Consider the following 23,845-nt stretch of genomic DNA (forward strand, 5'->3'; position numbering starts at 1 on the left):
ACCAACATATATAAGTGAACTTTTGCATCCATACATTCCCAGCAGGTCCCTGAGGTCATGTGACCAGGGCTTGCTTGCTGTCCAGCACACGAGGCTGAAAACAAAAGGCGACAAAGCTTTTGGAACTGTGGCCCCCAGATTGTGGAACTCTCTCCCTTTGAGCCTGAGATCTGTGGACTCAGTGGTCGCTTTTAAAAAAACAGCTAAAAACCCATCTTTTTAAACTTGCTTTTAGTTGATTTTTATTTTTAGGTTTTAGCTTCTGTGAAGCACTTTGTGATTTTTATCTTGAAAGGTGCTGTATAAATAAAGTTTTACTTACTTTACTTTACTTACTTTAGGGCTGGCCTAAGTGTGCAATTTGTCTTTAAGCACAAAATATCTGACTCTAAACAGAACTTTGCCCAGTTAAATAGGAACTTGTGGTCACTCACATTCAGTGGTGGTCCCTGATCCCTGAGAGAGGCAATTAGACACATCTCGCAGTTGCACTCTTGCGGCACACCCGTTATTTGGACCTGCTACTGAAACGTTTGTGTTGCTATGTTTGTGCTCGATCTCATGCAGTCTGCACGTGTCTGTGAGTTTAATCAGGTTAAGCATTGAGTTTTATCGCTGACGATTTTGGATTTTTTTCCCTTTCGTTTCCCCGCTCTCATCTCCCGGAGCGGCTGACACAGGATCCTCTTCACTCTGAAGCCTCTCTGCTCCACCAGGCTGCATATTTCCATAATGAAATTGAAGGGAAATTGAAATGGAAATGACTGCTACCCAGTGATTCAGTCCACGTGGCAGCGGCAGACAAATAAAGGCAAGACTGAGGGCGCTAGAAGTGCAATACAGAAACATCTCCTGTTAATTCTGCCCTCTCTTTTGTGCCAGGAACACAAAGAGAGACACAGAGGTTGTACAGAAAGAGGTGAACAAGGCCATGAATGAGCAAAATGTAGCAGGGACTAAATGTACAAGGCGTGAGCTCAGCACTTGTGCTTTTATGGGAAAACAACAACAACAAACCAAACCAGTTCCATGTCTCGCTCAAGGACACCTTTTTTTCTTGTTGTTGGACAGCTTGACTATGAAGTAACACATCCTAAGAGTAAACTGCTTCCACTTGTGATTTGGTATGCTCCTGCAGTCATATTCCTCAAATTTGTTGTTCCCCTGCTCACTAATTAACTTTTAATCCGCATCATCGTGAGCTCTTAACCAGGTTCAGGTGTAACGATACAGTAGGCACAGCTCCATCATTCATGCAGCGCAATGAAAGCAGTGATTTCCTCACAGGGTGCAGCTTGCGCCATCCTCGTGGGCTCCTCTGCTTTGTGCGCCTGGCCTTTGATCCTGTTCACCAGCATAAGGAGGCGACCTTTAATCGATGTATCCTGCTCGTCTTCGTCTTCCTCCATAGGGATTCCTGCATTACACAGAGAGAAAAAACAACCACATTGTGCATGATGCGCAGGACAACTCTCCCTCTTCTTCTTTCTTAGCAATTTAAAGTTTCTTTGTTTTTTTTGCGCGGGTAAGGCCGCCATTAGATCGGCAGCACCACGGAAGGGAGGGCGGTTCAATTATTTATCAAAACATCAAGATGTCAGAGAAATTGCGGAAGCAGCGAACGTACAAATCTTCTGCCTTGGCAGAAAGCGCTGCAGAGAGAGAGGAAGAAACATCTCATGAAGTACAGGCACAATTTTTCTGATGGCGACGCAACGGCAGCTAACAGTGCCAAGAAATATGTGCACGTAAAGCATTTTTCATAAGGATGTTTGTTTTGTTTATTATTCTTACATTATCAGCCATGATGCCGGTTTGTGCTGCCTCGGTAAAATAACTGTAATGAATTCTAAAAGCAATCAGGGAAATGTAACATTGCTGCATCATGTTGCAAAATGATGATATATGTGTTGTAATAAACATAAACAGTTTAGCGTTGCGGTTCATAATGTTTTTTGCAAGAGCTGCATCTCACCACAGTGGAGCTGCAGCTGATTATGAAAATCATAGAGTTCCTCCTGGATGTCTGCAGGGCACGGGCAGTCCTCTCCCATACTGAAGTTCAGCAGCATGTTGATCTAAAATGTGGGAAAATGTTCAAATTAGATGCATAGAGACACAAAAAATGCATAGTTAGTTATTTTTTATTTTTATTTAATTTAATAACTGTACAGTACTCTGTTTATAGTAACCATTGTCCTGAATGTAAATAAGTAAGAAAAAGTGTGTATGTTTCTGTCCTGTTTGTTGTATATGTGTCTTTCTGGCTGCTGTTACAACCAAATTTCCCCTTGTGGGACAATTAAAGGATTATTCTATTGTATTCTATTCTATATACAAATTTCTGTAGTACATTGTGCAGGGCTGGAGACTATCCCAGCTTTGTTCTAATGTTGTTATTGCAGGAATCACAGAGAAAAAACGCAGCTCGAGTGGCTAATTCTCTCTCTGCGCTAACAGGCCGAAGGACACCATGACAAGCCATTAAACGAGCTGTGCTGCACTGAATTCTGTCTGCAGCCGTGACCTTAAAGAAATGCTCTATGTATGTGCACTCTTCCCTCCCGGGGAAGCAATGCCATCAAACCAAGACCAAGAGGAATGAATTTGCCTTGAAGCTTTGCTCGCACACTCTCACATATAGACAAAGAAGAGAGCTTTATGAAACATTAGGAGCCAGAAGCAGCTCTGGTTCTCTCTGGGCTAAAAGAGGCAGAAAGAACTGAACCAAAATCTACATTAATCTCAAATTAGTCACGTATTCAGACAACAACGGTACTGACCACTCAGTTGAAGCCATGAGCCTGCAGGTTTTCCGTATGCTGAGTTATTACAGAGTCACATATTCTTTTTTTATTCTTTCTCTAAATGATGCACAATTACTGCCATTTACCCTCTGCAGCTATTTTGCACACTTGCGTCACACGAGCGTCACTACGATCACTCGGGAGATATGCGCACTGTCAGAAATCCATTAGCAGAGATACACAACTGGCGGGGTAAAGCTGTCACGAGGGAGCCCCGGCACAGATGAAAAGTGGTGCTGTGGTGGAGAAGCGCAATACATCACCTCTTTTTTAATGCTTTACGTAAAAATTGAATAATCTGGTGAGTGTCGGGTTTTAAAATTCGGTAAACACAGTCTCAACTGAACAAAAACAATACGACACAAATGAAGGTAAAATGTGAAAAATTAAACACACCCTTATTGTTTCCTTTGGGATTAGGAGGGTTAGTGGCAGCTAGGTGCTGTTAATCAAACACACTCAACTCATTGATCATCAGTAGGCAGATGTTTACTAGTCTGGAGATTTCAGGTGTGTGTTAACACAATGAAGCAATAGCCAATAGCCACGAGGCTATTTCCAAACAGTTTGAAGTCAATCACTCTGCAGTGATTAAGATTATTCAGTAGTAGCAAACATTCAAGACATCCAAGAAAAGTGAGCCCAATTTCAGATGTGCAATGCTCACAGAAGGCCTTGTGGTAAATGTTCAATTTCATGACACTATAAATACAAAAAGACTGAACAAGTAAGGGTTGTTTGGAAGAGCTGCAAGAAGGAAGCCTTTTCTCTCTACAAAGAACAAATCAGGAGAATACTTTTATGATTTCTATGCATTGTGTGTCATTGAGATGTTTGGCCATATTGCACAGTGCCAAATGAAACACAGCATATCAGCACATAACAGCTCTTACCACTTGTCAAGCATGGCGGTGGAGGGAGATGATTTGGCTTTTGTTTTGCAGCTACAGAAATTGTGTAGCTGGAAAAAGTCTATGAACTCTGTACTGAAGTATTTGAAAGTCAAATGTGAGGCCGTCTCTCCAACAGCTAAAGCTTGTACAAATTCTTTGTCATACAGCAGGATAACAATCCCAAACACAGCAGTAAATCTACAGCAGAATGGCTGTAAAAGATAATCATCTAAACTGGAACAGGCCAGTCAGTGATCGAGATGCTGCACTTTACTTCCTACTTTGGGATCCGCTGGCTTAGACCCGGCGTGCTTCTTCTCACCTGTTCTTGAGGCGGTGATCTGAACTCTTTGGTCTTCTTCGCTGTAACAGCAGCAGACATATTGAGGGCCAGCATCAGCTCATTGTAGCGGAACTTCTGGTTGTACTGCAGCTTGGACACGAAGCTGTCAGAAAAGGACACAATGGCCTCGATACGGTGCTTCAGTTCGCAGTCACAGAAATAGTGAAGCAGCTCGCACATCTGGAGAGGAGGCACACAAACAGGTACGCTTCCATCACTGTTGTGACAAAGCAGGTGTTAGTTATCAAGAATGACAGAAACATATCGAAATGCCTTATGGCTTCACATGATCCCACTTGTTAAAGAGAGATATTTACTCGTGAGATCATTTGTTCGATGCGAGACGGAGGTATTTCATGTTTGGCTGATCTCTGAACGGGCCTATTACATTAGAGCAGTTACGGAGCATTTGAGAGGACAGCTGTGTGGTTAGTTCGTAGCTGTGGATTGTCACTTTAAGATTACAATGTGCATCGATCTCACATGTTTTGGTCATTTTTATTTGTCTGTTGTGTATACAATTGTTTTCACGATCACCTGTCGTTTAACCGGCTCTGGCAGCCTCTTCTCCAGCAGTCCTTCCATTGGCTGTTGAGCCTCTTTGATTGCCTCTTCTTCTCCAGCTTCCACCGCCTTTTCCTCTGCCCCTGTTAGTCCCTCTTTGTCTGTGGCCCCCGTGGCTCCCTCCTCTCTTGCCTCTTTGAAGACGTTCGGGTCAATGAGCAGTAAAATCTTACGAACGTCCTCGCTTCCTAACACACCCATCGTCAGCAAGGTGCTAATGAGCTTCAGGATTGGAACAAGCTGGTGCTCCACGCATCCTCCGACAGGATCTCGGATGTGGTGCCCTCCACTTTGAACAGCCTCTGTCAACATCGAAATCGCTTTCTCCTTCAGTGCATCCAGTGGGATTTGGGGACTGTACAGATGCTCCCGTTTGGTGCTGATGAAGCACGGTGGGGTAAAGTTTAGGCGTGGTTTCAGGGAGGTGCTAAGCCCCACCCCGGGCGGGAGGTGCTTTTTAGAAGCATCAGAAAAGAGACGAATGGAGCGTGTCTCGGCCGTGACAGGAATGACGAACTCATCTTTCATCATGAGTCGTGCCTCTTTGGCTGTCTCCAGGTGGGTGCTAATCAGAACATTGTAGAAGCCCTCGCGTAACATGCCAGACAGGTACTGATTGTCGATGGTGTACAAGAGCTGTGATTGGTCCAGGTGGCTGCAAAGGGCGTGGGCCACACGAGTGTTTCCCAGAGCGCAGAGGGCACAGTACAGTTTCAAGGTGTGATAGTGGAACTTCTTCATGTCCTCCTGCTCCGAGAGCTCCATGACGTCAACGCACCTTTCATTAAAAAGAGCAAGAGTTAGCAGAATTCATGATGGTTCATAACACGAATTTTGTGATCTAGTCTACTTGGTGGTCAGGGAGAAACTTTAAAAACTCAGATTTTTCTATCTTAGGGATTTTTTTTAAGCCAGTAAGTTGCTTTTTACATCTGACAGCATCCAATGTGAAATTCTCAAGCAGCATCCTCTAGAGCTAAAAAGTAAAGCCAGTTCAGGGCAGTTGGACTTGAAATGGTCATTAAAGATGTCTCCATAATGCTGGGCTCACACTCTGCGATTTTTGGCCCATTTTGAGCAGATTTTTTGAGTCGTGCGACCGTTTTGGCGATCGGCCCGATTTTGGCCTTCATCGTGCGTCGTGCATCGTGTAGTATACGTGGGGTAACGAGACGCGATTGACACCTCACGACCATCAATCGCTTGGTCGCGAGGATTTCAAACCTGTTTGAAATCCTCGCGACCGTCGTGTGGGTGTCACCGCAGTTTGTCACACTGCGCGCGCGCAAACACAAATGTCGGTGAAAAAGACGGCGCAGCACAGCTGTGCAGCGTGTGATCTGGACACAAGCGATGGAGGCACAACTTGTAGAACTTTGGAGCCTTTTCGATGTGGCCTCACAAAATTATCACGACCACAACAACCGTGAAAATAGTTGGATTTACATGCTGCTCAATCACAGCTGCCTGATCATGTTTTTCATTAGCAATTTAGCAAAGTTGATGGTGGTGGTGTGTCTGTGTGAGTGAAAGACAGAGAGAGCGAGCGACAGAATTTCTGTTATAACCTTCATTTTATGGAGGCACAGTGTGAGCACTCAGGTCGCATCAGAGCATCGGGCGGTATAGTGTGAGACCTGCATCGTGACCTATGAACTTCTAACCCCTGCGAGTCAATCGTGCAGTTTGAGCAGGAGCTGAATAACGCGACTGAAAAAATCGCAGTGTCTGCCCAGCATTAGTGAGTGTCTCTCAATAAAACCCAGTCTTAAAGTGTCCAACGTTACCATGGAAGGTTTACAACCTGGTATAAAAAAATACTACTCCTCACCTCCAATCAATGTGAAAATCCAAGGTGACTTACATCTTTAGTTATCGCATCACAAGATTTTCAGAAAACTTGACCTTCAAGGTTACTGAGATTCAAATTTGCCTGACATTTCTAACAGATATGGTATTATTGTTATGGTATCAATTTGAAAACCCTACATCGCCTCATTCTCTAGTTATTGTGTTCACAAACTTGGCTGCCTACTTGCCCGGCTGGGTGAGGCTTTCACAGCTGAGGGTTAGAATGATTTTTCCCTCTACAGCTAATTTACCCCCTTTCACACTAACTGTGAGGAGCATGGCTGCTTTCACTCCCAGGTGGCTGCTCGCTAGCTGCTAGGCTTCATGCTAGTCACTCATCCATTTTTGAGTTGTTGGTGCCTTTTCTGTCTGACAGAAAATATGGATAACTGTGTGGTGAAATTACAGTAATTTATTAGTTATGTTATTGGTGGTTTGTTGCTTACCATTAACTAAGAATCATGTGTTTATGCGATGTAGGTTACTAAGCAAGTTTGCTAGTCATAGCTAATGGCACTGCACTCTAAACTGCTCTTAAATTTAAAAGGTTCAGTAGCCAGAATCTTAACAGTTATACGTCAGAATGGAAGGTGATAATAACTTGAAACTGCCCGTCCCTTAATCCTTCTGGTTGCTTAATACACTTGTCACAAACAGTTAAAAAATCAGCACGATGATTTAGCGAAGCCCACGGTGACAACTTCAAACCTGTTTTGTCTGTCTAACAGCTTATAGCCGAGGACATTTTAATACACAGCGACATAAAACTGAGGAAAGCAGAAAATCCTGAGTGACTGTTGAGATTTTAAAAAATTTACTATGTTACCAAAAAATAAAATATGACTAAATCACTTTATTGCAATGTGTGCTGATGGTTACAGGAAGCTTGTCTTTATCAAGAGTTAAATGAGAATATGAATACCACTGTCATTACTTTAAGCTAAAAATAAAGCTAGATGAAACAGGAAATTAGCTTTAAGAAAATAGAAATGGGGCAAAACAGTTAGCCTTGTTCTGATCACAAAACAAAAAGCACTTAGCAGATCAGTATTTAGTACATCTTTTGTTTAAGAATAAAGAACACAAGCTGTGTTACAACAGGCAGTTGCATGCTGTCTCGGTAAAAAAGGGTCAATGTTTGAAACTTCCTGTATAGATTAAACATTTAAGATACTGTGTGCATTGACTAGTGTGCTTTAAAAAGTAACAAATCCAGCTTATAAGCGAACTAAGCCTTGTTTCACACCTGTTCTCTTCAGGTATGTGCACTGCCAACATCTGCAGGGGCTCCATGCACTGAACCACCCATCCATGCCTCTCGTTAACCCTGGCCGTTTCCACTTTGAGGAAACTGTTGGGCATGCGGCTCCACAGCACGGCGTTTATGGTCTGGACATCCAGTCGGGGCGGACACTGTGGAACCGGGTTCTTATGCTCACTCTTGAAGATGGCTGATGACAGAGGCATGGCGTTCTGGAGAGCACACAGAGACAGCTGATGGGAATCCTGTCTGAGCACAGCATTCATTTCTATGGTATTGCAGACACAAAAGTAAGCCTGTTGTAATGGAAAAGTAAAATTAGGAGCCACGCACCTTTATTTTAGCCAGTTCAAACTGAAAGAGGCTGGGGCTGGTGGGTCGCACAAACACAGCGGGGAAAAGCTTGGTGTTTGGTTCCACCTGGAACAGAGAAAAGTGAAAAGAAAGCAAACAAAAGGTCCAAACAGGAAGTAAATATCAAAAGCTTGAGAAGGAGCTTGAAAGCGTGACTTAAGGAAAGCAGCTTAATGATGCATCATGAAAACTCTGCTACTTAGTGCAGTTTAGTTTGCCTGTGTGTGCGTGTGTGTGTGTGTGTGTGTGTGTGTGTGTGTGTGTGTGTGTGCGTGCACACATGGACATTTAAGAGTGTCGGCGATGAGTCAGCACTGTGTGAAGTCTCAAAGAATTTCAGTGAGGAAGAACGTAAGAAGATTACACCCTCTGAAAGATTATTTTGAGATTTACTTTTGAGAGGACCTCTGAACAACAAGTCCACAATTCAACAAGATGCACAGTCACTTCTCTGTTCAGTAAATATGTCTTAAATTAAGTCTTAAATTAAGTTACTCTCAAGGTCATCAGATTAAACAGGAGACGCAGGGATATATGCATGGCCAATATTAGGCTAGTGAAGAATAAGGATATTAATGCATGCATGCATCTACTTCGCAAAAGACTTGATATCCTTTATAAATCATTTTACAAGCTGTTACCAAAAAAGATCCACAACTAAAGCCATAAAACTATACAAACTGACATGTCTGTGAAGGTTCTCAATCATCCAGGTCATCGTAGTCTAAGGAGCTTGGAAAGAAAAAGCGTCTGGACTTCTTTAAGTTGCTTGAACACACACTTGGCACAACATAGAAGAGCCACCTCAACGGGACAAGAGCCAGCTATCCATCTGCATCTAAAGGGCAAAGGTCACTCTTTCAAGGACAGAGTGAAAGAAGCCATCTATGTCCACTGTGAACGAATATCTTTGAACAGATGCAGTGGCTTACGACACCAACTGTCTGCCATCTATAATCCAGTTTTGAGATCCCTTCCCAGGAAATCACATGATAGAGTTGGGCTAGGTTTCACAGCGGGTTCACCCAAAACCTTGGCTGATTGTGACCCACACCGATTTTCACACCTTGGCTCATATGATTAGGTAGAGGATCAACAGGGGGTCCATGTCTCTCTTGGGGGTCACTCCCATAGGGCTTAAATCTGGGACTCTCCACTATTTGACCCTAGAACTGAAGAAGCTTCTCAGATGAGAGGTAAAACGTCTTCAAGCAACTTAAAGAAGTCCAGACGCTTTTCTTTCCAAGCTCCTTAGTGTACAAACTGACCTGATTTATTAAATTTAACTGCTCCCCATGCCCCTCATGGTTCTCTCCTTGAGCATCCAGCTCTGACCACTTGCACATTTGTGATTTAGCTATCATCATCAAATATAAACTTTTGTCGCCATGACACTGTCAAGGACCATCAGTGATGATGAGAACTACGATAAACAGAGACCAAACAGTAGCGTTCGTGGAAGCATTTCCAGGGCACAATGGTGATGTGCAGGTATTCAGGTGATTCAAAGGGTGATTCAAAAGTGGGAGTGATGGGAATTGTTTATGGCTGCACTTGCAGACCCTGAAATTGATGTCCAAATTCACAGTTTTGTTTCCAATGAGCCAGATGTTCTTTTAAAGTTTTCAATTGGTTTTGCGTCACAGTTCTCTGGGTTTTTTAAAGTTAACACTTCACTCCAACCTATGAATCATTCAAGCATAACAAACACATAACTCAAGGGACGAACAAGTGTTGTGTCTTCACATAACAGATAAAAAAAGAAAAGAACGAATATTAAATTGTATCTTTGACATTTTTACTAGCAGCCTTTTGTAAAAGCATATAATCTTTTCCTTGAATCTACAAAAAAAATATACAAAATGTACAAAAACAACAGTCTGACAGGCACAAGATTGCCTTTTTCATTCTTAAGGAAGGAAAACGAGAAGAAAAGCTATGCCACATTACACATGAACTAGAATGTAAAACAGTGAGAACAGGTCTTATGGAAAGAACGTTTTTCTCCAAATCTTCGTCAATGTGTAGTGAGGAGGTAAGGAAAGAGGTACAACAGTGAGTGTCTACAGCCATCTGTAAAACACAGAAGAAGCTCTGTCTGATTTGGAGCTGCATGTCACTCAGTGGTGTTGTGGATTTTGTCAGAACTGATGGAACTGTGAGAAGTGCTGTCAGATTTTGATCCAGCATGAAATAGCATCTGGAAAGGATCTGATTGGCAACGGTTCAATTTTTCAGCATGGCAATGATGCCAAACACACTGCCAAAGCAGTAAAAGCATACCTGGATAGAAAAACACACAATGGAATGCCGTCGGTCACTGACTGGCCTCCCCGAACCTTAACAACTTTGAAACAGAGTGGGATCATATTGGGAGTAAAAAGAAGCTACGGTAGAGCAGGTCAGGTCGGTCGATCCATGACTCCTGCTAAATGCACTAAGTTGCCCCCGATGCACGTGAATAGGCATAGAAAGCATAGATAAAAGCTCTACACCTGGACATGTCGCCAGTCTGTCGCCGGGCTAACACATAGACAACCATTCATACCCGCATTCACTCCCACATCTATACCTATGGACAATTTAGAGTTTCCAACCTAATCAACCTAACCCCACTAACTGTAGTACAGTGGCACGGTGGTTAGCACTGTTGCCTCACTTCAAAAAGGTCCTGAGTTCAAGTCCACCATCAGGCCAGGGTTCGTATGTTCTCCCCGTGTTTGTGTGGGTTCCCTCCGGGTACTCCGGCTTCCTCCCACAGTCCAAAGACAATATAACTTTCCATTTAGAATTTACCAAAGGGGAGCCAACATCTGAAAATCATTGAATGTCCTAAAGAAGCCTGGAGGACCATTCCTGAAGACTATTTAGAAATGTGTTGGAAAACAAAGGCAGTTGTGTCAAATATTGACTTTCAAGCTCATTAGAATTGTACAAACTCTGTTTTTGCCCCATATTTTGTATTCCCATTCAATCTTTCACCTTATTTCTATTTTCCTAGCAAAATATAAAAAACTGATGAAGAGGTTCAAGACTTTTGCACAGTTTTGTAAATTTACTTTTTATTAGTTCGGTAGCATAGTTATTTTGGGTTGCACCCATCACACTAGATACTTTTAATTATAGAGAAACATAGCAATAGTTATATTCTTGCTTGCACAGCTGTGTGTGTTGTACCTGGTAGGAGGTAGAGATATCTTTGCCATTGACGGTGAATGTCAGTAGGCCAGTGGCCAAATCTATTAGACAGCCGATCTCCAGATCCACATTGCTGCGACCGGAGGTGTGGGAAGTGCTGGTGACATCACCACCCCACACCATGTAGCAGTTGCTCCTCTTCACGCTGTCAGTAATAAGCATATATAAAAATCTTTACAAGGTTAGTAATTAAAAATAATCGTCAGCATTTATTACATATAAACACAGAGGGCGTCACCTCTCGTGGACTCGCCCACGTTCATCGCCCAGGGTTACAGTCACTGTACGATTCTTGCTGAGGTTGAAGTTGTTGCTATAGTAATGGTAGTCAGGAGTAACCCATCCAACCCACACACAGGCAGGGTCCTGACCTGCGAAGACCCTCACTGAATGGTAGTACTGTAACAAAACAGAGAAGAGAGACTTAGCCAAAAATGAAAACGCATTTAGTTTGAGCAGCTGCAAACAGACGTTTCTTCTGTACCGTAGTGATGCTGCTGTAGTCCACTCGTCTACTTTCATCGCTGTGCCTCACAGATCTCAGTGGATATCTATCAGAAACCATATTCAAAAAGTCATTAGCGAGCAGATAACATGTCGGATTCAAGGTTTTCTCGCAAAAGAGCTTAAAGTCACAGTTTTGGGAAGTTCAGCACCTGTGTTTAACTTTAAGGGTTTCTTCCTCATGAACACCGTTCATGTCCACCACAGGGCTGATCTTGAAGACGGAGTGGAACTCCACAGGCATGCTCAGACGACAAAACACCATGTCTGCGTTACTGTTCTGTGTCCCAAACGTCTTGTGGGTGACTTTGAGACAAGGAGGGCTGTCGATGGTGCCGTCGATCCTGGTTACCTGCAAACAAACGATGACAATCTTCGCGTTCATCGTCTAGGCCAATTCAATCGTTTTTAACAATTTCACAGTTTCTTCTTTCTTACCGCAATGTGGTTGTGGTCCTTCGGCACGTTGACAAAAGTAGGCAGACGCTTGCTGAACCACATCGTGACCTCTCGATTCATGTTGACGGCAAATGGCTCGAATCCCTCCTGCAAGCCGCACATGGTGTAGTACTTAAAGGTGCTAGCATCCTTCCCGAGGTTCATACGACCCACCTGCGACAGACCGAGGCTACACACTGGAATAAACCCTGCAGGACAGACAAAGTACATAAAGACAAAGGGGGGGAGCAAAGAAGGAGGAGAGAAAGAAGTCTTTAAGAATACACGGCAGGAGGGATGGAACATCAATGCAGCTTTTGCAAAAGGCAATTTACAAGTGGCACTTCAAATATGGCTGATTTCCACACAGGGAGCCGCTCAATTTTAACTTATATCACCACCATGATTGTTCTGGGATAAAGCCTTCTGCTCTACATGTGAAGGCTTTAAAAGATGAGGGCAGGATGGCAAGGACGTGTGCTCAACAGCTCCTCACAGCCACATTCATACACGCTCTTTCTCACCATCCTCAGTTTCAAAGTCCGTGAAGCAGAGTTCAGAGCCCTTGGTGGTGATCAGGATCTCCCCGTTCAGAGTGAAGATCATGGACTTGTCCTCCATGTTGATCATGCAGCCCACCACATCCCCAGCATGCCAACAGCGCCCAAACAGCCGGCTGCCCATGTTCAGGCAGTGGCCCTATGCACAGTACAGACACAAGGAATACCATATGGTATACACACAATGTGAGCAACTACTTTAAATGAGCTTAACACCAAATAATTAAATAGGTTTTTAAATACGAAAGAATAAAGGGCGAAAGCTATTTTTCGAGTAGTCTACGTGAACTTCACCAATACGCCTTCGGGATTAACTGAGATTTGGTTGACAGCTTACCCTGTATCCATCAAAGACAAACGCAAGCTCATCTGTGCCAAGCTCCACATCTGGCTTACACCCAGGTCTGGCCCAGCCCACTCTCATGTCTCCACCGGTAACGGCCTCAAATTCGAAGTACCACTTCCCGGTCTTCACTGCGTACGTTCTCTCTACCCTAAAGAAGCGGATCTTATCAATGCTGAGGCGCTCCGAGACTTGTCCTGCTGGGTGAAAGGAGAATAATAAGAAGCAATGGAAATATTAATTGCAAAAACCCAGTGGCTGTAGGTAAAGGCAGCAATTTCATATGGCTATTCTCTTTCACTCTAAACTGAAAGGAGATGGAAGGCAAAGTCCCATATCAGGACATATTTTTTTATCCTTATTCTTTGTAAGGAGCATTTTATTATGCACTGTATAATTTGAACTTCTGGGCATTTTGATTAGCACACTTTCATGGGTGAAACTCACCGCCTTCCTGGTCCGAGGGCTCGATGTTGTACCCGTAGCCAATCAGAGTGCGGATAGCTTCCCGCAGGCTGTCCCTGTTCGACTTCTTGGTGCGTTCATCCAGCAGAGCATAAGGAACCAGGCGAGGGTTACGCTTACTTTTAAGATCCTGCACGGAGGAGAAGCAGCAAGAGAAATGTTAAAGTTTAAAGCCTTTTTAAAAAACATTCATTTGTCCCACCAGTTGAAAGGCAAATGAAGGGATTTCATTCAGCTGTAAAGCAGATTTGTGAATTTAAATTAGAGTTTTTTCTTTTATTTATTTCAGGTTTGTTTGATGAGCTTGTAGCTGAAGCTCTGCAGCTGGTTATGTGTCCAATATTACTACCTTATTAGTTAACAAATCCACAAGTGAACTATAGACTGGTCTGAAACTGAGAAGATAACAGACAAAGCTGAAATAGAACAAAATCAGCCTTTCGGTTTACACAATTCCCTGACAAGTAAAAGATCCCCAGTTTGATCCCGGGAGGAGACACAAATCCCAGTGGGCTTTTGTCAGGAAAAGGATCCGGCATAAAAAAGCTTTGCCAACTCAAACATGCGGAGCTACCCACTGTGGCAACCCCTTGTGAATAAGGAAGCAGGCAAAAGTAGCGTATTCTTCCACATATTAAGAAAACAGATTTTTCTTTCTTTGCAGCATTTGTATTTGATCTGAGCATTTTTTCCCAGCACATTGTATCCGGTTGTTCAGTGATGACGTGACGAATCCTACTTCCGGGTCTAAAGCAGTCTGCGTTTAATATGGCTTTTGTGTTGTTAACATGTTTAATGTTTTGTATTTTCTTCTATTTGATCTCAAAAAGCTCCTAAAACAGTCAGTGATCACTGTTGACCTCCCTCGACTTTTATTACCGCTAATCATTTATTTAAGCTCAGTTTTTAAAACCTTAGGATGTAACTACAGCCCAGCCCATGCAGCAGTACATGAATGACTAACCTCGTATTGTGGATGGATTATCTCAGTTGTTCTCCTGGCTGAAGTTTGGTCCTTTTACAGCATCCTGCCATGCGATTACATTTGTTCCTGACCACCGAGAACACTCACGTTAAATTTTATCGAGTGGAAAAAAGTTAGCTTGTTTATATTATGCTAACATAGCTGTGTCGCTAGCGGTCACGTAGCACATCATTATATAGCAGCTAGCCCAACTTCAGTAACCCTACAAACGTCACTGCTGTTTAGTTTTCTGTCTTCATTCATGCTGGAAGTGATAACAGAGCTGTACGTTTTAATTTGTTTCCAAAACCCCGCAGTCAGGACATGCTATATTGTATTTAGATAGAAGCTAGCGAGCTAACTCCATGCTAACTTCTAACTCCGTTAAATGTCATAAATTCCGTTTTCATGGATGCCTGGATGCTAAACTTAGTTGTTACACCTGGTAGAGCAGAACGCTGATCATTTTAGGCGGAGTTTAGGCCCAGACACGGCTAGTGACGTCAGACTGAACAACCGGATAGACTGCACCAGATGTCCAGGAACATTACTACTTTCTGGCTGAGTAATTTGCACAGACCTCTGGACAATGTAAAGCTGCTGCTCTTAGATTATAGGGATGCACTCATAAGCACTTTACAGCAACAATGTCTGCTTTTGAATGTACCTGTTCTCTGAGAAGCTATTTTTTAAATCTCTTCAATCAAATTTGAACATTAAAGCATGTGTTTTCCTAGATGTGTTCACAGTGATCTAAGGTTGTTGTTCGTCTTTCACTTCTAACCAAACCTCAGCGCTGTTCACATGTCTGGCGAAGGTGTCGATTCTTTGGTGGGTTTGAGCATACCTGCTGAATCCCGTATGTCCATCCCTGTTTGATCCGGTCCTTGGCCCACACATTGTGAGCGTTCTCTGCCAGTTTGTCCACCAGCAGCTCCTGCCCCGGAGTCAGTTTGATATCGGACAGGTCCAGAGGGGACGGCTTATAACCATTGGACATCATGTAGCTACAGGAAAAAACAATGAAAAAGGAATTTTTCCCCCAGTTATGGATACAGTTAAACCACAGGGACCAGTTTACATTTACAGCCTGATGGGAATCTCTATGGCAGTAAACACAATAAATATCCTTTATTTCTTATACTGCTGGACATTTTTGGATGATCTGTGATTGGGTTACCAAATATTTTGATTCATTTCATTTCTCTTACTGTCTTACTATAGAGCGGCCTAGTCATTACTGTCCAATTGTGTGATGTACAATCAATATCATGAGTAGTGCGTGTGCTCGTATCGTTGCTATAATCATACCCACTTACTTCTTAGGGAGCTTTATCTTTTTGAGAGAGTCCTCAGCATTTGGATTCATGTGAACTATACGACAGCCTAAGGCCAGCAGAGTCCTGCAGGGGAAAAAATAACCACAGTGACCAATAAACTGATTTGACAGTATATGCAAAGAACCAGAGAGGCTGCTGAATGTGTCCAAACAGAGCACGATGGGTTAAATTACGCGTGTCCTAATCTGTTACACAAGAAAGGCCGACTAAACTAAACTACAGCACGTCATCGCTTCAGCTTTACTATGAAATCAGTGAACTGTTAGCTAAACTTGTGATATTCCTCATAAATAGTTTAAATCCAACGAAAAAAGAAAATGCATTATCTGAGAATAATATGTCAGATATGGTTTTTTAGGCTATTTTTATAACAGAGGTGTTGTCCATGAAGACAAAAACAATCCATCATGTTCGCCGTACTTCAGAGTCTCCGTTGACATCTGCAGATTGTAGTTTTTTTCCGTTTCCGGCAGCTTGGAGAAATCCACCAGGCACGGATGCTGCCGCTTATTATCATCCCTTATCTGTGAGGAAAACAGAGAAAAAATTCAAATTCAAATTTTATTTGTCACATACACAGTCATACACAGCACGATATGCAGTGAAATGCTTGGACAACTGCTCGTGACCTAAAAAAACAAAAATGGAAAAGGCTATGAATAAGATAGGAAATAAATAAAAAACACACATATCAACACCTCCTGACGTTCTCATCATTGCTGTTCAGCAGCTCTGCATTCATATGTACATCAAGTCCTACTAGATCTATGCATATGAGATACACAGCCTCATAACTCATTGTCACTGTGAACTAACAAGGGGGCAGGCATGTGGTTTAAGTCCTGGGTGCTACTAGTTGCAGTGATTAGACTACTCTAGTGAACATGTTATGAGAGAGGGACAAGAGAGCATGTTTTCTTGGCAGAGCCAGAGAGCTGTATGGCAGGAATACCGAGTGAGAGGCGTAATGCGTCTCTCTCGAGGCTGCGCTTTAAGCCAAATAATCCCTTTGGCAATGCTGCTCAGAGGAGGTGGCATGGCAATGGTGGATGTTTACCAAGAAAACATGCAGGGCTGTGTACAGATATGCAGCTGTTTCCGTGGGTCTAATGAATAGCAGCCAGCTCTTTTGTGAATAGTACAAGAACTATGGGAAATCTCCTCTTTCATATTTACATGCAACCAGTGCTAAATAGCAAAAACAGGTTTATTTTATCTGCTATGTGACCTCTACCACATGTATAACTGACTCCAACTCACTTGGCTAAAAAAACCTTGACAATAAAACTAGTTTATTATTGTTATTTACCAAATCTCAGACTTGTCTTTGTCCTAAATCAAAGATTTTTCGAGGAGGAGGACAGAGTGAAAGCTTACAAGCTAGCGCAGAATTCTCATGTTGTATTATAGACATAAGAGCTGCGTCTTGTTGCTGGTTTCTTGTTTTTCCTTCCTTTAAGAGCAAAACAGGTCACTTTGGCGTTATCCTGTGGTAACTATACAACAAACCAGAAAGCCATCAGCTAGAATTTGGAGTTAAACAGATGAAACCATAACCGACTTAAATTCGGACGTGCCTTCTTTTTGACCACTTGTGCAACCGTGACTTACAATAGACCCGAGCAGAGAGTAAACAATACAAACACAGCAGGAGAACTTGAAGTGGGATGGAGCTGAATTTAAATCAGGTACAGTTTTTGTCTTCTGTTGCAGGAGCCTGCTGATTGCACTGCGTACACTGTAATTATAAGCATGCGTTTCCAGCTGACTGTATTGGGAAATACACTAATTTGTTCTTTTAGGGAGTTTAGATGAGAATTTGATATCACTACAGGTGAAGCCAGGAGACTTCAGCTTAAAAAACCTCAAGCATAAGCTCTCCGACGATAAAAGAGCTCAAAAGCTAAGTCAGATATACTTTTGAACTTGCCCCACAGATCCAGACTAGGTGTTTCCCACTGCTTCTGGTCTTTATGCTTGATCAGGCTTGATGCCAGTTAATAATAGAAAACATCGGCTGTTAATCTGGCAATTTTTTGGACATAGCCAGCAGAGGCAAGAATAACACAGACTAACACAGCCTCATCTCAATTTCACATTACTCTTCCAATCTAAGTATAGCATACAATCATATTCTCAGATTCCTATCAGTAGCAGGAGAAAAGATACAACATCTGCTCCGAATATATAGACAGGCCTTTTGATTGGTTTCTGGCTCATAGCGGGTTATGTCATGTGTTTTGATTGACCCTCTGAACATTTAAAGAATTAGAAACTCCATCAGTTTTTCTTTGAAAAGGAGAAAAACAAAAAACAAAATGCAAATTTTAGTCTGGGTTTATTCAGGTGATGAAATTGCCAAGACATCCTGTTCTGCCCTTTGGGTGAAACAACAATTTGTAATTCATGACTGACAGTAGAACACAGACACAATGACTCTGCTACCTACAAACAAACTGGATGTGAATGAAGGATGTAAATGAGTGGCGTGGAAAAGCGCTGAATGTGAACAATGACAGTGTTCTTTTTCCACTTACCCTCTTTTTGGTGTAAACCGCAAATTATAAAAGAGAAAGCAAGATGACACACAAGCCTCTGTGATGGTAAGTTGTCACACTCATCGAGAAAAAATTGTAATTGTCGTGTTTATTTCTCCACAAACATGGAAAACGGCATGGAGTATGCTTTTTATCTTTTGATCCGAGCGATGAACTTGTAGGAGAACAACATAAGCAACTAAATAACAATCTCATTAACAATCTAACCCTTACCTTGCCATAAGACCAGCCAAGCTCAATCTTATTCATGCCCCAGAGCTCATGGATATTTTCAGCCAGCTTGTCCCGAACCTTCTCCAAATGAGGCGGCATGACAATCTGAAGGAACAGGTAAGCAAATGAGCATTTTCCAAAAAGTTGTGCAAACTATAGAATGCAAAAAACTCAGTAGTTGAAACAAAGTAATGCAATTCTTTTGGAAAAATTAAACAAATACACAAGATGCATCAAATTGAAGATGAGCATTTTTTCAGTTGATTTGCATTCTTTTACATGTCACACTGCATCACAGCCTTTGTGAAAAAGGGGGCGTTTTTCTCATGATCACCATCCTGCACGCCTCCTGTGAGCTTACCTGGCTGGTTTCCACAGGTGTGGGGATGAAGGAGGCCTGCGACATGAACTGGGTGGTGCCCAGCAGATCTCGAACTCCGTCCACATCTCTCTTATACTCTTTCACCGGCTCCACCTTCATCTTCTCTTTTGGCAGCAGAGCCTCATAACACGGTGCGTAGCTTGATGGAGGCAGGAACTTGAAGTCACCGTGCCGTCCGCCCAACAGGAAACGAACCCTAACCAGAGAAAAGTTGCTCACGTGACTTGGCTTATTGCAATGTTTTACGTGCACACTAAAAGAAAATTAAACGCTGTTAATAAAAGAAGCGACTAGTGAAAAGAAAACTATCCATCCATCCATCCATTCGCTTCCGCTTTTAAAAGTAGAGGAAAGAAAACTAATCCTCTACTTTTATTCTTAACGCTCTTAAACAGGTTCTACTCCAATGGGGACACGTTTAGTTCTGTGAATGAAAAAAACATTGCGAAACCGTCTCTCGAGGCTGCTCAAAATAGCAGTTCAAGTAGTAGCAGTGACGCAACCAAGCTCATTCTCACTGCGGCCCTCAATTATTAAGCACTGAGGATGTGTGGCTGTCATGTTCTGGCACGTTTAAGTCCGTGGAGACGTTCACCCTGTTCACTGGGCCAATTCCAAGCTTCCACACACTCACGCTCTGCTGTGACTGGTCAACACAGTGTTAGCTGTACAATCACCCGACCAATGAAAGAGTCAGATCAGACCTTGACAACACTTCAACTACTAAAAAGGACAAATCTGTTCCAAACAGCCTGTTTTATGCAATTGTAGACAATTTGGATTCTTTCACTCGGTCTGTAATAATGAAGCAGCTCAAGGGTCTTTGCATGTTGAACCTCTTTGTTATTATAAGCTGTGAGGTTGGCATCAGGACTCGTCCCCTGTCTGGTTTGTTCTTGTCACACCTTTACCAGGTGTGCTGGGCTGATGTAGAACTTGCGATCCTAAGTCTCTCCACTCTTTTCAGTCACCAATCTCATGCACTATTGAATCACGTGTCTCTCTGGAATGTCTGGAACTCCAGAGTTGTGAAAACCTTTCAGCCACATGTGCCCGCTTCAGCTTGGAACCTCAGAAACACATTTTTTGCCTTCCAAATCACTGCGGGTACTTTACTGTTCACTTATATTGCCATATTTGGAATACTGTGTGGAAATCTGGGGAAATACATACAAAACTTCACTTCAACCACTATGTAAAATTCAGAAAAAAGCAATCAGGATGATTACTAAAGCAGGATTTAGAGACCACACTAACATCATGTTCTTGAAATTAAAAATTCTGAAGTTTATGGATCTTATAAAATATAAAACTGCAAAAATTATGTACAAAGCCAGATACAATGTGTTACCAGGAAATGTACAGAGGATGTTTTTTGACAAAGAAGGGGACTATGAATTGAGGGGGAAATTAAATCTGAAGACTCTTAAAGCACGGACAAAGGTTAAAACCTTTTGTGTTACTATTTATGGGGTAAAACTCTGGAATAGTTTTACTGTGGACCTACAGCAATGCTCAAGCATTAGTCAGTTCATAAAGACGTTTCGAAAACTGCTTTAGGAAGAATATGAAACTGATAAAGTTGATCACCCATTGTGTGTATAAATATACTAAATTGTATCTAAATTATATCTATCACTGTAGCTATGTTTATACATGTTCTCCTTGTTTATTGTGTGGGGTAAGTGATGATGGGAATTAGGTGAATAGTGGCATTCAATAAAATGTTGAGCATGGGGTAGGGATTAATAAGTATGTTATACTTCTTCCTACTCCATTTCAGACCTAATAATTGTCATTTCATGTCATTTAGACTTTGTTTTATTTTATTTTATTTTTTTGTTTTATCTGAGCACATACGTGTGTGTGTGTATTTACATATATATTCGTATTTGTAAATGCAAGTATGTGTAGTTGTGTATATATTGGGGTTTTTTTCTGTATATGTCTGAAATAAAGATACAATACAAATACAAACCTGTAAAGGAGAAGACTCACCTGCTCACCTGCCTGCCCACTCTCCACCGATCCACCCTACTGTGGAAACTAGCCTCCTCCCCCAAAGCACCTCCCACTCAAATAAGACCATTTCCAGGTTCCACAATCCAGTCCACAAATCACGACCTCCGGTTGAACTATTTCTAACTCTGTTCCTCATCCTCCCCAGACCTCACATGCGCACGCTCAGTCCCACAGCTTCCACCACATTAGATATGCTTATTCGCCAACTTGAAAATAAACACTTGATACACACAAACTCCCATCTGAGCACATTTTCTGAGTCCATGCCAATCCTTAGTATGGCTCAGTGTTTCTGAGTGTAGAATGCATTGACCGAAGATGAAACGCTTGTAAAATAAGAAACATATTTCATGATCTAAAAGGTTATTTAGGCGTCCAATCAACAGCAAAGACTAACAAAAAAACCATGAAACTGACCAGTGACCTCTTGAAGGGGCCAATGAATCATTAGTTGTCTAATCACTTATCTTTGTTCTTTGGTCAACTCTGTTTTAAACATGTTACATAAATACATTTAACCTTTAACCTTTAACCTAACAGAAACAACCAATCCTCCACTTGCTCCAATTTTGCACCAGGTGCAAAGTAACAGCAAGCTGTCACAAAAAACACTAAAATCCCTTAAAAAGGAACCGTTTAATATTTCAAGCAATTCTCATGCAGCATGTTGGCACATGAGCGTGTGTGTGAGTGGTAATAAACTCCTTATCTAACTTCTGTTAACCAGCGTAACAACTGGGTCAGTAACACACATTGTTCAATTAATCTTTTCTGCACGTCAGATAATACAGACAGTGTGAGAACAATGACGCTATTAAAAGTGACATCATTTGTGGAAAAAAATGCATGAAAATGATTTGAGAGACGGGGAAATCAAGCGGAGCGTTACGCCTTTTTCTTTCCTTTTCTTAGCCACACAGATGAACCACTTTTTTTTAAATGAATGATGATTGAACTCTGACGTTTTTCTTAAATAAATTCATTTTCTAATATTTAACATGACCAAACATTGTGGCAGGTGTCTCAGAGGGAACGTGGCAAAAGGCTACTGTGCTCTTCAAAGTCGGAGTCGATCATGGAATTGTGGGAAAACTGCTGGAGCTTGAAATTCCCTTTTCAAGTCACATCAATCACACTATCAGTGGTCACCATGGAAACAGAATTTTTTTCCTGTTTTTTAAGCCGCGTCTAATCTAAAAGCCTCGAAGACAAAATGAAAGTCAGACTATAAAGACAGAATTGCAGCGTGCCTGTTAACGTCTAATAAAGCATATGAACAGAAAAAATACACACTCACTTGACACCTGCAGAGAAACTGACAACAGGGAAGAAGAGTCCGTCTGTGTTGAAATTTTCAAACATGCCCTGGACGGGCTGTCCGTTGATCCTGAAGGATATGCTGGGGGCTCCAAGGTCCAGGCAGCAGCTCACCACGTCCTCTGAGGTCAGAATGTGCTGGTTCATGGACGCAACCGCCCGCGGGATACGACCTGATCGGGACACACGCACAAACTGCTATGTGAAATACGACCTAGTGAGTTGTGCTGGCACAAATCACACCTCTACCTCCCTCTCTCTCACACACACATGCTGTTGGATACACACATTTGCACACAACGACACAGACTCTGGGCAAGGAGATCGTCCCTGCAGGGCACTGGTTCTGTCTAGACACAACTTGGCTGTAACCCAGGGTTACCGCTCATCTTCTAATGCTTTAGTTACTCCAGACACCGGCTTGTCCCACCCACCTGACCAGAGGTGGAGTCCATCAAAGCCGTACGAGTAGAGATCATCACCAACTCCATTACCACCCCAGCCCTCTCCTCCTCCCGGGTAGGGTGCATAGCCTTTTGTGTTCGCCCAGCCGATTCTGAGGTGGGAGGGCTCGCTGGTCACAAAGTGGTCCACCTGGTCGATCATGAGTTCATAGTACCACTTCTTGTACTGAGCCGAGCCTTCACTCACGCCCAGGAAGATGTTCGGTCTCATGCTGGCAAAGAAGTGCAATGTGACATCACCACCAGAGTTACATTTTTAATTACAATATTGTACTTTTCACTTAAAAAAACTGCAACATTCCATACAAAGTTATTTAACTACTAAGATAAAAAACAAACAAACAAGAGATTAAAAAACATATAATGATTTCACAAAAGATTAATAAATTGAAAGTAAGCTTTAGACTCTAGAGAAATAACTGTGGGCTGAGTTATCAGAGAAGCAAGGAGGAGAAAGATAGCAAGATAAATAAATGGCTCTCTAACCTCTGGACATCATTGACCAGCTGGGTTTGCAACAGCAGATCTCTCTTGGGCAGCAAGTGATCGCAGATGAGGTTCTGATTGGTTCGCACAGCTACGCCATTACACACACACAGTGAACAGAGCACATCTAGTATCTAAAAAAGAAGGTGAAGGAGGTAGGGATAATAAGCAACACCATCTAATGGAAGACCATAACAGCACTTAACACGCACTAATGATAACACGTTTACTTCATTTTCCCTATTATACCCCAGATGTGCATCTGCACCTTTCTGGAAATGACTAATTATACTTCACTGTCCAGGATGCTGCCGGAGGGACAGTCCCTTTATATGCAACCACTGCATAATTACTCTGCGATTGTTACTGGGTACAAAAACATGTTAAAGAATACCCTTTTGATGTTAGCTTAACAAAGCTGTAGAACCAAATGGGCCAGGATGCTCAGCCAAGGGTGACAGCATAGAACACCTACGCTTTAGCATTGACCTTTTTCTCCTGCTTCCACTGCAAAACGG

General features: G+C 42.4%; 1 protein-coding gene across 7 annotated transcripts in view; it reads right to left on the minus strand.

The window, feature by feature from the left end:
* Positions 1–23,845, minus strand: part of LOC102312465 (ryanodine receptor 3) — a 128,671-nt gene that overhangs the window by 45,095 nt on the left and 59,731 nt on the right. For 5 of the 7 annotated variants that reach the window (XM_042218253.1, XM_042218254.1, XM_042218255.1 and 2 more), the window contains 22 exons: positions 23,328–23,461; positions 22,812–23,053; positions 22,358–22,550; positions 19,018–19,234; positions 18,657–18,761; positions 16,306–16,409; positions 15,865–15,948; positions 15,393–15,552; positions 13,564–13,711; positions 13,111–13,316; positions 12,738–12,912; positions 12,214–12,422; positions 11,928–12,127; positions 11,756–11,822; positions 11,510–11,670; positions 11,251–11,416; positions 8,053–8,139; positions 7,705–7,931; positions 4,581–5,385; positions 4,023–4,223; positions 1,976–2,078; positions 1,286–1,417 (listed from right to left, as the gene is read on the minus strand). In XM_042218253.1, coding sequence (XP_042074187.1) covers positions 1,286–1,417; positions 1,976–2,078; positions 4,023–4,223; positions 4,581–5,385; positions 7,705–7,931; positions 8,053–8,139; positions 11,251–11,416; positions 11,510–11,670; positions 11,756–11,822; positions 11,928–12,127; positions 12,214–12,422; positions 12,738–12,912; positions 13,111–13,316; positions 13,564–13,711; positions 15,393–15,552; positions 15,865–15,948; positions 16,306–16,409; positions 18,657–18,761; positions 19,018–19,234; positions 22,358–22,550; positions 22,812–23,053; positions 23,328–23,461 — 4,126 coding nt within the window. The remainder of the gene's footprint in view (positions 1–1,285; positions 1,418–1,975; positions 2,079–4,022; positions 4,224–4,580; positions 5,386–7,704; positions 7,932–8,052; positions 8,140–11,250; positions 11,417–11,509; positions 11,671–11,755; positions 11,823–11,927; positions 12,128–12,213; positions 12,423–12,737; positions 12,913–13,110; positions 13,317–13,563; positions 13,712–15,392; positions 15,553–15,864; positions 15,949–16,305; positions 16,410–18,656; positions 18,762–19,017; positions 19,235–22,357; positions 22,551–22,811; positions 23,054–23,327; positions 23,462–23,845) is intronic. The other 2 variants (XM_005916902.3, XM_042218258.1) reach the window with 2 other exon arrangements.

The sequence above is a fragment of the Haplochromis burtoni genome, unplaced genomic scaffold (genome assembly GCF_018398535.1).
Source record: "Haplochromis burtoni strain Fernald_Lab_line unplaced genomic scaffold, NCSU_Asbu1 Contig_16, whole genome shotgun sequence".
Lineage (NCBI taxonomy): Eukaryota > Metazoa > Chordata > Actinopteri > Cichliformes > Cichlidae > Haplochromis > Haplochromis burtoni.